The 15,191-nt window shown below is 35.6% G+C and overlaps 3 protein-coding genes across 3 annotated transcripts; 1 reads left to right on the top strand and 2 right to left on the bottom strand.

Moving 5' to 3' along the window:
• Nucleotides 1–404: 404 nt before the first annotated feature.
• LOC120214521 (AP-3 complex subunit delta-like) lies at nucleotides 405–3,550 on the bottom strand. Its single transcript, XM_039212431.1, has one exon. The coding sequence runs from the start codon at nucleotides 3,408–3,410 to the stop codon at nucleotides 588–590; it is 2,823 nt and encodes a 940-aa protein (XP_039068362.1). The 5' UTR covers nucleotides 3,411–3,550; the 3' UTR covers nucleotides 405–587.
• A 482-nt stretch (nucleotides 3,551–4,032) lies between these two features.
• Nucleotides 4,033–6,402, top strand: LOC120117604 (protein ENDOSPERM DEFECTIVE 1-like). The gene is made up of 6 exons (XM_039138096.1): nucleotides 4,033–5,042; nucleotides 5,147–5,266; nucleotides 5,451–5,567; nucleotides 5,661–5,750; nucleotides 5,992–6,099; nucleotides 6,196–6,402. The coding sequence occupies exons 1-6, from the start codon at nucleotides 4,071–4,073 to the stop codon at nucleotides 6,259–6,261; spliced, it is 1,473 nt and encodes a 490-aa protein (XP_038994027.1). The 5' UTR covers nucleotides 4,033–4,070; the 3' UTR covers nucleotides 6,262–6,402.
• Nucleotides 6,403–6,595: 193 nt separating this feature from the next.
• On the bottom strand, nucleotides 6,596–6,955 carry LOC120178229. Its single transcript, XM_039184386.1, has one exon. It carries the CDS (start codon nucleotides 6,953–6,955, stop codon nucleotides 6,596–6,598), a length of 360 nt encoding a protein of 119 aa, XP_039040317.1.
• Nucleotides 6,956–15,191: the final 8,236 nt, after the last annotated feature.

Raw genomic sequence — 15,191 nt, 5'->3', positions numbered from 1 at the left:
TTTTCCTTCTCCCTTAGGTTGAAGTTCAATACTCATTAATTAAGAGCAAAATTTATCTTCCCCTTCACGTGGGCAGAAGTTGTTCAAAAAATAATATTTTTTTGTCCTTGATAACTTCTCTTGAAATTGTCCACACCATGTATTTCGGCTGCAATCATGAGACGCAGCGACACTCGTACTGATGCGCTCGGACTAAATAAGCTAGCGCAGAGCCAGTCTACATAGCTGCCGAGACTGAAACATATGTTGCCCTAGTGTTCAAGCTCAAACATAAGTATGCACAAAGATATTAGATAGCATATCCTCGGACCTAGTAGTAGTAAATATAAATGAAAACCAAAGCTCAAAGCAAAACCATACCTACTATTGAAACACAGAACGCTTCTCAATTCAATGCTCAAGGAACAGAATGTTTCAAAATTGAATCTCAAAATGTGTAAACTCCAAATACAAATCCCAGTGTTCAACTTTCAATAAACCACATACCCCCATGAAAACGAAAAAGTATAAATTTACAGCAGAACTAACCTTAAGCACACAAGAAGGCAGAATACAGGGGCTAATTTTATCACCCAATTTCTCTCAAGCTATAAAAGGAAATCAGGAATCACTGACGTTTGTGCAGGAACTTTCAAAGGCTCCTCGGCTCTTTGTCGTGATTTATGCCTACCATGGTCACGATGTCTCTTCTCTTTTTCTTTCTGATCAGTATTTTTTCTTTCCTCGGCGTTTTTCTTCTTTGGACTTCTATATCTTCTCTCCTTACCATGACTACGGTCTTTGCTCCTCCTTGAACTAGAATTTCTATCAATTACATTTTCTCTTGATTCCACACGAGGATCCGTATGTTGTTTTTCTTTTCCTTTTCTCTTGCTAGATGGATTATTAGAAAGGTTGCTTCGAGAAGAAGTGGGTGGAATATCTTCACTACCAAAAAGAACATCACGAACAGCACTTGAGAGTGAATCATCTCTAGGCTCAGGCTGCTTCATTGCAACAGGTTTCTCATCCACTTCATCCAATTTCACAACAGGCCTGGGCTTGCCATGGTTTGGTTTTCTCTTTGGATTAAGGGATTCCTCTGTGATTTCAACAAGATCATCAGTGTTATCATTGATATCACCTTGTAACGTGGGGTCCTTGGCAGGAGGATAATCATTTGAAATTAGTTCACTCTTCCCTGAAGGAAGATAGTACAACCCATGGCGCTTACGATGCTCAGCTAACAGAGAAGTGGACTCATTTGATTGTTCAGAGTCTTCCTTAATATGCAGGTTAGAAAAAGACAACCAATCCTTCTCCTCCTCGTAAGGACTTCCAAAAGAAAATGAGTATGATGAAGGTGGTTTGATATCACCACATATCATTTCCAAGTCAACAAGGTTTTCCTTAAGCATCAACCCATCAGGCAGAGAAACTTTTCCCTGGGCACTTAAAGAGACAGGTCCGAGCTCCTTGGAAAAGGCATCGCACATCAGTTTGATTATTTTGGAAGTTTCCACTCCTTTTCCCTCAGAATCCTCTTTCTCTTGAACCGATGAATTCAGTACTTCTGGTTTTGTCAAATCAACAAAACCAAGCAAATTCCGTGCTCTCTCCTGTACTTCAACATCATTGCTTCCTAATAGAGGGCCCAAAGCCAACTCAACCAGATTCAATAGATTTACAATGGACGCCTTGGTGATAGGAGCAGAAGCATGTGTCTGGCCATGTACAACAGTCGCATCTGCACTATTTTCAACAGAAATTTCGTCAAATGATTCATGGGATGCAGATGCTGAAACTCCAGCGGGGAAATTATCCATAGATGCAGAGGGAACAATACTTCCCCCTCGCACAAAGCAAGTATGAAGACAAAAAACTAACACTTTAAAGGCAGACTGAATGTAAATTGCCCTTATTGATGGTGGCAACAAACTAGTGCGAGGCTGTAATAGTGCTTCCATAAGTTCTAACGGGTTCCTTGAAAACTCAACATATTCTCCAGATGCCCAAGCAGAAGCAGATAATACACTATGCAAAAATGAATTTCCAAGTAAAGCAGGATCAATCAGCAAATCACGAGCAACACGGACAAGTTCTGGTCTAACATCCTTGACCCTCAGACCAATATCAATTAGCTGGTTTTCAATTTCTTCTCCCATCTGGCAATGTGGGATTCTAGACATCTCACCGAGAAGTAAAACATACCAATCGAAGTCAACAACAATCTCATAAAAATTCCTAGAACAAGTTGATAGAATAGAACCAAGAATCTCATTACAAAACACGGGATCGGATTTCATTGCATAATTGACCAAAACCCTGGAAATTTCAGACACATTATGTCCAGATACCATTGCCATCACAAGACGCAACGACTCAATCTTTATATTAGGATCCGCATCACTCAATGACTTGATTACAACTTCCTTATTCTCTGACACTACCCACAAGTGCTTTTCAGCTACAATCCTGAGTGCCTGCAATCCTAGATACTTAAGATTCGGATCCTCATCCACCAAAAACTCCCGAACCTTTCCAACCGCAAGCCTCACAGCAGATTCATACTCGCTCAAACTAGTAACCACAGTCCTAATGCACTCAAACAATAATGATTTCGCCCCAGTATTCCTCAAAAGATCACAAATCGGCTCAACAACACGTTTTGCTAACCTCGGTTCTAGAGGAGCCAACTTAGAGAAAATCTTCAATACCTTAATCGAAATCCAATTGTTTCTCGAATCAACCAGAATCTTATAAAACTCGGGTGCCAGAGGAAGATACGATCTGGGATCTTTACAAGCTAGCTCAGAAAACACCCCAACAACTGCAGACAAAATCTGAGGATCGGAATTCTCTAAATTCTCAACTAAACGCTTAAAACACACCCTAACAGAATCTGGGTATTTCTCGAAAACCCTTAAAACTACAGCTACAGCCCTTTTCCGAACATAAAGCTTATTACTAGACAGTAAAGTGAAAACCTCCGGGGTCAAATCTCTAGCGAGATCAACGTTAGCAATTCTAGACAAACACTGAAGAGATAGACTTACTTCAAACTCATTGGTACTGTTAAGATCCTTGCGCAGATGATTAGTTATGAGGAGAAGGACAGGGGTGGAGTCGTGGAAGGAAAGTGAGATTGCGTGGTAAGCAATCTTTTTGTGGGAGAAACGAGGGGAGGAGAGGACTTCCAAGGCATGGAAAGCAGCGAACGACATGCCGTGGAAGTGGAGATTGGAGAGATGGGAGAGTTTGAGGAGAGCAGTGGCTTTGGTGGAGAGGTCAGTGGATTTGATTTCCTTGCAGATTTCTTCGAGGGCTTTGGAGATGAACGCTTGTTCGCCGATCAGCTGTTGTCTTAGGCCTTTGATTAGGTCCTCTAAACTGCGTTGAAACAGGGAATCCATGAGTGATGAACCGGACATTGCGAATTATGAAGGGGAAAGGGGATTTGGTTTTGGAATTATTTTTGATGAAATGTTATTTCATTGGAATTTGGGAGGATTCAACGTGGGAATTGAAATTCTCTGCAAACCTTTGAGTCGGAGAACCAAAGGAAGGGCGTTTCCCTTTCTTTTCTCTCTGGGTAAACTACCTGTATAGCCACTAAATTATATTAATATATTTTTAATATTAATTTAATAAATTTATTAAATTTAATTAATATTGAGACTTAATTAATAAAATATATAAATAATAAAGATTAAATTTATTTGTACGTGTGTATATGTATGTACATACACGCATGCATACATACAAATATACGTATACATCCGCGCACGCGCAGCGCACAAGATACTTTCAACTTTATTTAGTTAAATGCTAATGGGTCGTATGTTTTAGTAGTTGTGTGGGCTGGGCCATCACTCACCAGAGACCCGTTAAGAGTGCTACAAATCACGTGCCTGTTGGATGACGCGATTCATTTTTTAAAAACTCGAACGTTGCTCCCAACGGCTATTTTGCTTCTTCACCAAACACTCTCGCTTTTCCAATTGCAGTCAATTGTTGTTTTAGTTTAGTGATCATATATCGATAGCTTTATCACTGCAAGATTGATCGAATTTCAACATATTATTCTTGTAATGACGGTGGAAGCGAACGAAGTAGAAGCGAACGAAGTAGTTGCTCATACAAGTAATGAGGAGGCACCTCCCGCGGTTCCCCAGCCTCCACCGCGGCGGCCCAGGGTGAGAGAAGTCAGCTCCAGGTTCATGTCTCCGGTGTCATCCTCCCACTCTTCAGGTGACCCCTCGAAATCTATACTTCACAAACAGCACCGTTCAGTCTCATCGCAACGGCAGAGACATCAAACGGATACGGAGGCGGACGAGAACTTGCCCGCGCCTTGCGAGACTCCGCGACCCTCTGAATTGCCGTCGAAAAAGAAGCATCGTCATTCGAGAACCTTTATCGATGGTAGCAAATTGTTAGGGAGAAACACAAGTACTCCTTTGAGGCCTGATACGCCCACTATTGAAAGAACTGCTTCGTTACCACCATCAACAACGATGAGACTAAACCAACGAGGCGCAAACATTTCATCGACAGCCAAGGTCTCAGCCGCCGCTAAGCTGCTGCATTCGAGTGGGATCGCCTTATCATCAAAACCCAATGCTTTGTTTTCCTCTCTGGAATCCCCTGCTATGTCCCGTATAGATTTGGTTTCTTCCATGCCTGATGCAGATAAGTTACACTCCGAGTCTACTCGATTGCAAGCGGATCTAAACGCGAATACCGACAGAGACTCGTCGAAACTCCCTCCTTTCCTTTTCTCCCGCTCTCTGAATTCACCATTATCGACTTCAGATATTTCTCTGTTTCATCATCATAATGGACTAATGAAGGGAAAATCTGCTAAGATAACCCCATTTTCACTACCTCCTGTCCCTTCCCATTCAAAGCCCGGGACCGATGCAACAAGGGCGTCGAAGAAAGTTTCTCGTCATCAAGAAGATTTACATTCCCTGAAACTGCTTTACAATTGTTACTTGCAATGGAGATATGCCAATGCCAAGGCAGAAGCCTCCACTCAAATTCAGAAAAGAGAGGCTGAGGTTAGCCCTATGCTTTATTATTAATCATTTTTTTCAATGGATTGTCATCAACATATGCATCTGATTCAACTAATAACCATTCTTGTGTGCCTTTATTTTATTAGAGAATGCTTTATTCTCTTGAGGTGAAGATATCAGAGTTGTATGATTTTGTGAGAATGAAACGCATGGAGCTTCAACTTCTGCAAAGAATGAATACCTTATCAAGAATTCTTGAAGCTCAAGTAAGACCTTAAACCTTTAATAAGTGCCATCGTTCGGTATAGGGTTATATCTCCATAATTCATATTGATATTTGGATTTATCGATCTATCTAACACATACTCACATTCAATATGTTTCAAACATAGATACTTTAGGATGTATGATTGAGATTGGTCTTCATGTTCTTGTTTGGCCTCTTTTCAGATGCCATATCTGGAAGAATGGTCTGATTTCCAAGGGGATTATTTGAATTCATTGTTCGAGACTATTCAATCATTGTCGAACATTTCGGTTCAACTTCCGATCAGTGGGAATGTCAAGGTAAACTTTTTCCACTTTCATCTTCGTTTCTCATTCATTGTTTATTCGGATGAAGGGATCTCTTATTGTGTTCTTGTTTGTGATTATTTGCAGGCAGATGCAAGAGAGATAGGGGAGGCAATGACTTCTGCAATGAAACTGATGGAAATGATAGTTTGCCATGTTCAAAGCTTTATACCAAAGGTAAGCTTGATCTTCATCATACCAACAAGATCAAACATTTTCCTTCTTGTTATTAGTGGTGATCAAACATTTCAAATAAGTTTGGACTAAATAAAATAATATTTATAAACTCGAACTTTTTCCATTCAACTCGACTTGACTCACCCCGGCTTGTTATGGAAAACTTTATGGAGTGAAGCTTAAAAAGGAATAGGAGAGTGACGAAGATTGATGCATTTTGGTATTTTTTATAATAATGCAGGCTGACGAAATGGAAAGTTTAGTTTCAGAATTAGCTAGAGTGGCAATAAGAGAAAGATCTGTTATTGAAGAATGTGGAGATTTATTACACAAGACAAACACCTACCAGGTTTGCCTTCAAAATGTCTCTAATGTCGGACATAAATACTTTAAGAAAAACGAAAAGTCCAAACATTTACTTACAGGGATTGCTACATTTTTTTAGGTTGAAGAATGCAGTTTAAGAGGTCAGCTTATTCAGTTGCATGCAGTGGTTTCCTGCACCAATTAACTCCAACAACAAGAATAAAAACCAGGCATTATTTCAGTCGCTACACAATCAAGACCGACTCGAAGAATTCTTTTCTTCTTTTTGTAATTTTTGGATGTGAAAGTCTTCACTTTTCGTAATAAAATTCACAAATGATTCATCTTTTAGCATCTTTTAACTGTTTTCTTTTTTTCGGGTATTATGCCTCTCAAAAACTCCAATACCCTACCTATGGAAAGAAATTGTTATGAATTGTGTTCAAATTATTATTTTGATTAATGAACTTTCAAAACTCAAGATATGCATCAACATATAAATATGTACATCAATAATGGGAAAAAATGGTGGGAAAATTTCATTTCCTGCTCTTCTTAACTTTCCCGTTATGTAACAAAGAACCTAAACCGAAGAGAATTGCCGCTCCTGTCGAGATGTAAGGCGGTGGCACGTTCAAAACCGGACTGATTCCAACACCATTGCCGTATGCATAATTCCTATGCTTCAAAGGAGGCTTTTGAGGAAACTGATAAACCATTGAATTCCTATGCTTGTTACCGTCTTTTATCGACAAACGTTTCGGATTGGCGACCAATCCGGTCGAATTGCTTCGGGAAAGAAGCGGTATAGAGCAAACCAAGCTCTTGTCTTTGTAAAAGTCGAGGCCGCTACTTCTCTTGAAACCCAAAAACGACTTGGACTGTGGCTTTTCCTCCATTTCTTTCCTTGAATCCTTTACCGTCGTCGACAATTTAGGCCGTGGAGGAATAGAAACAACCACTGCGACTTCACGTTTTTTACTACTTTTGGAAGTATCATTCCATTTGCAAACAGTTCATCTGCCGATGAATATTGTTGCTCGAAGCTGCAAATGTCGAACTCGAAATCCGGACATGGCTTTAACAGCGTTGTGTCCCCTCGAGATTTATTCGGTTCGGTCGTTAGTTTGATTAGATCATGCGAAAATGATACCCGTGGACTTGTTTCCGAGCACATATTTTTGGTTTTTCACTTCAGAAAAAACAGGGTTTTGGAGATTTGGAAGAGTTCAAGACTGTGAAAAGGTGGGAAAAGGAATGCAATTGTGAAGGGGAAGAAATTTGAAGTCTTGAACATCGACAAAGACTCGTTGAACTGAAAAACAAGTCAGAGAAAGGACAATGACTGGATTTTTTTTGAATTTCGAGGAACATAAAGAACAAAAGACCTGGAGTTTGGTCTGGAGAGTTAATAGATCAAACAGAAACATAAATCTTTCATATTTCCTGCAAAACAAGCAGAGGGAGAGACGGGGGAAAAGGTTAAAAAAATCTGGGAAACGAATGATAAATTTTGATAAGGGGGAGAGAGAGAGAGAACACACAGTGGGAAAATCCGAGAAAGAATTGTTTAACAAAAAGGAAAATTTAACCTTGGAAAAAGAATTAAGACACAGCGAAAATCAAGGGAATAGTTGAGAATTTAAGGGAAATTTTGAGAGCGTAATGCATGAAGAAAATTGCTCTCTTTTGCGAGAAAAAGGAAAAGTTAAAACCTTTCTCAACGTATAATTGACCATTTGGAATTGCTTTAATTCAGTTTACTTGTTGAAATTGATCTATTGTCTAAAGTATCGTGATTTATGAAATTATCAGAATAATTTTATGGTTTAATTTTTTTAAATAACGATAATTAAATTGTAACACCCAGAGGATAAATTTTAAAAATATTAAAGTGATGAATTTAATTAGTATTTTGAAAGAAATTGAGGATTTAAATTAATTAGGTTCATCAGAAATATTATGAAATTCGGAGACTTTAAGTATAATTTGTCCTTACTTGATTATTATAAAATTAAGATGATTCTAGAGAATCGAAAATTGATTTTTAGTTGATTTAGATCTAACTGATAAATATTATTTTAGTCAAAATAAAGGAGGTCCACAAATTGAGATATTTTAAAGAACAGTTAAGTTTTAAAATGGATAATGAGAATAATGGGAAATCAAACTCATGGATAATGAGAATAATGGGAAATCAAACTCAAACCGACACTTTCTATGATTGAAGGCAAATTGTCATTTCTTGAAAAATCTAGCATGATTCTAAGCCGACAGTCGACATGTGAGTCCATGGGATCTACACAATTATTTCACTTGTTAGATACAAAAAGAAAGGTTCCGTTCCAGCATTTTATAAATAACCTAGTTTTATTCGTTTAACTCTCTATCCACCACCATTTGAGTTTGACAAAGCATTTTATCTAAGGTTCTCCACTTCCATTAAAGCTTTAGCCTTTGTTCGTTTGTGTCACCTTTTTCTTTCATTTTCCAGAATCTTGTTTCTTTGTAAATCACGAGACTTTCTTTGATTTTAAGAATAGTTAATTCGTGCTGGAAGAAATCATGAAGATTTCTTGAGTGCCATTTGAACACGCAATTGTTGGATGCTCTATACAGTCCTGATTCCACCGCTTCCTTCATTGTTTTGTTTCCCTTTTACTTCGTTTTACTGAGAAAATGTTGAACATGGCGGGAAAAAATCCAAAGCTGGATTTAACATCTTCCAACGAGATATCCACACAAAAGATATCAGTTTCAGATCATATTAACGGGTTACAGTACACAGCCGATGATAAATCCGATAACTTTGTCGTCGACATGGAAGGTTTCTCTCATGGAGGTCTCTGCAAAACTGCTTAGAATGTTGAGGTGACAGTTATAAAAAAACTGCTGCAATTGAAATTCCGAGTTCTCATTCTCGAAGATGGAATACAGCTTCACAACTACAATTTAAAGATGTGGAATGTTTATGAAATGTTAAAGAAATGAGATTGAAATGTTGGGAAAGTGGGGTTATGATTCCAATAGGAAAAATCACGTGAGAGGATATTTAAAAATATAAAGTGGAAAATCGCATCATGAGTTCTCAAGGTTTGGTAAAAACTTGGCTTTGTCTCATAATTTCCATTAGTTTTAGTTTATGGCCCAATAGTGCAAAATTTTAGTGATTAATTATTAAAGTAGCCCCACAAGTATTTTATTATACTAATTGAGTTTTCAAATTATTATTTCAATTCTAATAAGCTATCTTTATGGCAAGGAAAATTATTTAGATACGAGTTAGTAATTTGGATGGCCTGGATCATGCGGAAAATATTGGAAGTTGAATTAAAGATCGAGGGTGTTCGAATGGAATTTAATGGTCGATCAGTATGGCACAGAAATCGAGGTAATAATTTACTACCTCTTTATGCTTTATGGAACATGTGAATATTGGTAAATGCATGAATAAGATAATGTTGGTCTCATTTGAGTAGTTAATTAATTTTTACACTCGATCCGAATACAATAGAGATTTGGTAACTGATTATGGTTCAGAGGACTTTTATAAGAAATTGAGGAATTGTTAGAATTAAATTTCAAGTTCTGTGTTTGGTAATAAAGAAATCAATCTAGATTTGTATCTTATAATTTATTTCATCAAAGGTCAAATGTTAAAGGTACTTGGATGGGAAATTATGAGAATACTCCGGTAACGTAAAACAATTACGAAAATACCCTTATGTTATAAAAAGACAAGATTTGACTATGGAAGTTGGATAAGAGATTTTTGATCTGATGAAACTATTGATGTGCATAAGAAATGCTAGTTTTGCTTGGAAAATATAGATAATCGGTTTTTAACCATAAGGATTTGAGCAAGAATCTAGGAGTATGTTAAGGGAATCATTTCAAGATCAGAGAATGTTCGGGAAAACAATTAATCATAGGATCTCTAAATTATAATTATTTTTGTTAAGAACTAATATCGAAATTATATGGTTAAGAAAATACAAAAAAACCCTTGAGAGGTAAAATAGTTTGAGCTGACCCTGAATGAGAAAGTACTTTGAGTATTTGTATTTAACTCAATTAAGTACAAATTTAATTGTTAAGATCGTGTCTTTGTACAGAAAAATTCATGATATTCCGTTTGTAAAATCTGAGAAGGCACTTGACCCGAAAATATCCGAGTAATGAGTAAATACCTGAAGAATAATTTATCGGGGGTATTCTGCTATCAGAATTGTTCGAAAGGACTGAAATAAATGATAAGATTGAATTTAATAGTAAGATCGGACAGAAGAAAATGATTAAAATACACTGAATCTGTAAAATAACCAAATACCCCTATAATGGAAATGACCCAAGAATACCACCAAGCTCAAGAATGATGGGATATCCTTGAGCTCTGTAATGATTGGAATAAAATTGAATACCAAAATACCCTTATGACCTATACTAAGTAAATGTCTTGGATTAATTAAGAAATTCAAATAAACATAGGTATTGGACTACCTTTAAAAGTAATGGAACGTAATTTAAGTGAGTAGATCAACCCTAAAGCTATGTCAATACCTGAATGGCATAAATATTACTGTAATGCGTGTTCGTCTTCTCAAGTTTGGCTCGATGATAAATTTTGGAAGTATTCAGCTCAACTCAACTTTAGATCGCATTCAGTACTAAGAATTGGACGTTTGTTCGACAAATCAACCACGAATACCATAATGAATTTATTATATGACTAAATTGAACTGAAAGGAAGTACAACATGTATTTGAAATTCAGAAACGTCTGAATTATTATGGAAAACTCTAAAGTAACCGGGATAGACTTGCTTACTAAACGAAATAAGTAACCTCAATGACTGAGGATTAATTAGGTGATTGAATGAGTTTGGAAACATTGTTGAACTTACATGATGAATTGTCCTTATGTGTTATGAACCATGAATCAAGTACGTATGTATTTCCTGATATCGTTGAAACATGGAAATAAAATAAAGACTGTTGGAAAATCTATTTAGCGATGATTATGGGGATGATCTATTAATCTGCATTATGGTATTAAAGAGTGAATACACTGGAAGGATAATGAATTGACTTGTTGACATGTATCAGTTTGGGAGTTGTGTAACTCGAATTGTTTGGTAATACGATGGATAGTCATAGATTGTAAATGACTTGAATCTTCGATTTTATATTTTCATCTAAAATCACTTCGGTCATGTTTGAAAACGCAAGTAACGCAGAAGGAAAAGATTCTGAATACTTTATTTGGTTCAATTGGGCTGAAATCCTATGAATTCAAAGTATATTCCTGAGTACCCCTGATTGTTTGGGTAATGGAATCACTCGCAGTAAATCTAAATTTAGAAATTATGTATAAAGGTTCCTGAACGTTTTCCTAATGCACACGAAAATATAGTGGGATTCTAAAGTATCAACTTTAAATGTCTGGCTAGATCGGTTAGTAATCGATTCTCCTCAATAGGACCTTGTTCCTGAAATTCGATCAAATTTCATAAGTTTCATGTTATCCATAATGATAACTACAATGGCCTCTGAAAATACTTGGATTCTCTAGTGTGTTCCCTATTTATTACTGAACTGTTTTATTTGTTTTAAAATGTGGTACACTGAATTCTATGGCTCCTGTTTTATTGATGCACCAATTTATTGTGATGTTTTATGGATTAAGACGACTATCTGTTTTTTGGTTTGAACTGGTATTTGATTACCATGTATATGGATTTATGGAATTTATGTCACTGTGCAATTGTATTTTTTATACGGATTTATAAAGTACAGCTCTGATCAAGCTGGAAAACTTTGACGGACCTAATGTGACTCTTGGGTAGGCTCACGGGCCCTAAGATGTTCCATTAGGTTGGCTCCCTTTTGCTGTGTGCTTAGGGTAAGCCCTATGGACTTACAGACTTAAGGATACAGGCCCCAAAGCCTATCCTTAGGTTGGCTTCCTTTTCGCTGTGTGCTTAAGGTAAGCCCTATGGACGCAGTTCTAGAAACTGCGGATGGTGTACAAGAGAATGGTTTAAACTACAAGTTTCAAAAGTTAAATTTCATTATGATTTTATGAGATTTACTGAACTATCATTTGATAAGTGTACCTATTATGATTTTATTATACTGTTGGAACACTAGACATCCTATTCGATCTCCTGAAAATGTCATACTTTGAAAGGTTTCTTATGAACTAAGATTTATGGCTTCTACTCGATGAACTTCTAAGGGAACCCCAGATTATTCTGTCCACTGGTATACGTATGATTCAATAAGGAAATTATGGCTTCCCATTTATCTGCATGTCATATAGCATCATCTGGTAATTCTGTATTACTGAGCTTTCCGAAGCTCACTCTATTACTCAACATTGCAGGTTAAAAGAGTTGTACCAGTGCAGTTATCGACAACAGTAAAGGAGTTCTTCCGGCGTTGTTTTCAGAGTATGATATATGTGATTAAGGGGCATGTAATTGTATTTTGATTTATATACGAGTATGGAAATCTTTTTTATTTCTTCATATTGATAAATCATTTTATAAGTTATATATTTTAATAAAAGTTTTAAATTTTGCGCCATTTTTACAGTGGGTCGCTCCGGTGGCCCTAATGTGACACCCTGGATCGGATCGGGCTATCTGCATCGGTCCGAAGGGGTTACATAAATTTTATTAATAAAATAATAGAATGAATTAGAATTACAACGCATTAAACTATCAAAGTATATAAAGAAAAATAGAGACAATAGTTAAAAAAAACTCATGTCACTTAATTATCTAAATCAATTATAACTACAATAATGACCATTTAACTATAAATTATTTTTAATTTGATCAATAATCTATTAATTATATTAATCATGCCAAAGAGCCAGTTTCCATTGTTGTTTCAAGCGAGACCGTGGGATGATCAAAACACTCGAACCCGACGAGTCCCGACCCGATTTTATAGGGGTGAGATTTTTCTTTTTAAAATTTTAGAGAACTAGACAAGGTAGGTTATATAGAATATAACTTTAGGACATGATGAGACTAGATTTAAGGTAAAAAAACCGACTTGACCTGACTCTGTAATGTATCCTTGTATATATATATATATATTAAGAGTTTTATTTTATATTATTAAACTATATTCTTTAATTATTAAAAGTATAAAAAATATAATAAAATATATTAGTTTAACCATTTAAAATATAATAAATAGGTATAAATATATTGTTATAAAATATATTATTTTAATTATTTTAAAATATAAATATATTCGAATCGGGTCAGTTTTAGGATTTTAACCTATAAATCAGACAGGATCGGGGCGAGAGAAAAATTAAAATTCATCGAGGCGAGACGGGTAGGGTATAAGGTATATATTTTCGAATCGGAGTTGGGACGACAAAAAAAAAAAAAGGGACCTGGCTCGACCTGTTCCCGTCCCTAGCGAGGCCTCCAATCGAGACAAGAGGAGTGCAACAGACTGCTCCGTCCGTTTCGAGGATAATCCAACGCGGAGCAGCAGCCTTCTATACATTTAACAAAGAAAATATCACAAAAATAAAAAATTAATAGAATTATACATTTAATCCGTTATTCTTCATTTTAATTTAATTTAATAAATTTAATGACAAGCAATGCCAAAAATAATATTAAGCCCGATGATGATCTTCAAAGTGAATACGGGACGCCAATAGAGCATAGAGCAGGACCTGGGTTAGGTGCCGGACAACGGAACAAGTTACCTAATGTTAGTGAAGTTGGCCATGGGAGCAATAGGGAATCAGAGTCCTTCCCCTGAGTGCTCGATTCATATTGCATAGAAGTTGCTCACCTGTGAAAGGGTACTAAAAGCCATTTGGTTTCATTTTTAAGGATCAAACATTGAGAACCCATGAAACTCATAAAATCTCAAATTTTATATTCAAAATCATAGTTACACTGCCACGACAATGTTAAGCGATTAGGTACCAATTTTTTGACATTGTGGTGGTGATATTTATTATTCATGCGTAATCGATTCTCGAACTCTTTAAATCAATTTTTTGGTAAACGTAGACTGATTTATGACAACTCCAAAATCAATTTAAGCAAATTAATCGAATTAGTTTAAAGTAAATATTTTCAAAGAAATATGTCGTAATTGAGTTTTTGTTTTAAAACGTAAAAACGCTTTTAAATTAAAAATGGACGTTACGACATAACCCTTTGGTTAAATAAAAAACGTGTATTTTTTAGTTTTTCCCCTAAATCAATTATTTAATTTAAGCCCTTTTAAATTTGAAATTTTAACTTTGGCCCCATGTAAAATTTTACAATCTTATCCTAACCCTCCTACCTAAAGTCCTGGGTTTCGTACGTTTGTGTATAAACATGTAGCATAATTAAGAAAAGTGTTTTACATTTCACCCATTGCTTGATATAATTTAGAAATATTAAAAATAAGAAATATATGATTTTATCCTTATACTTTCACAAACATAAAAAAAAATGATAAAATGACTCATTATGTTTTTTTCATTTATTTTTTCAGTTTGGAGTAATTTATTTTTCTTACAAAAATATGAAAAATAATATTTTTATTATTATTTTGCAGAAACACGCTTTAAACTCAAGTTTGCTTGTTATATAAAAATACTGATATTTGTCAACATTAGTTAACCGACTAAATTCAAGGTTGATTGTGAAAGAATTGGAGCTTTTATGATGACAAACAAGACAGCCATGTTTCTTCTTAAATTGGAATTATTCCACTTTGTCTGAATATGGCAGTGGAGTAAGAATCATTTAATTCTACTAAAGAATAGATTGATGACAAAAAGTATACAATTTCCCCTTTCATTAGACACAGAGAATTGGTGAATCATATTCAAATTTTCAAACATTGGACACAGAGAATTGGTGAATCATATTAAATTGGAATTATCCTCAGTTGGAGATTGATGACAAAAAGTATATAATTTAGGGATGTAGTGTCTAAAAATCGAACCTTATACAAATTTATATAACCAAATAAACTCCAAAAATTAACCTATGAGAACTGTTCGAATGAAATGATTAAACAAAAATTTTGGGCTCTAAATCATATTTCAATTTTGGATTTACTCTTTATATCATAATCTGTCATTACTTAAAAGTAA

The sequence above is a fragment of the Hibiscus syriacus genome, unplaced genomic scaffold, assembly GCF_006381635.1.
Source record: "Hibiscus syriacus cultivar Baekdansim isolate YM2019G1 unplaced genomic scaffold, ASM638163v2 tig00000002_pilon, whole genome shotgun sequence".
Lineage (NCBI taxonomy): Eukaryota > Viridiplantae > Streptophyta > Magnoliopsida > Malvales > Malvaceae > Hibiscus > Hibiscus syriacus.
Note: the sequence above shows the minus strand (reverse complement) of the source record. Positions and strands in the feature narration are given on the sequence as shown.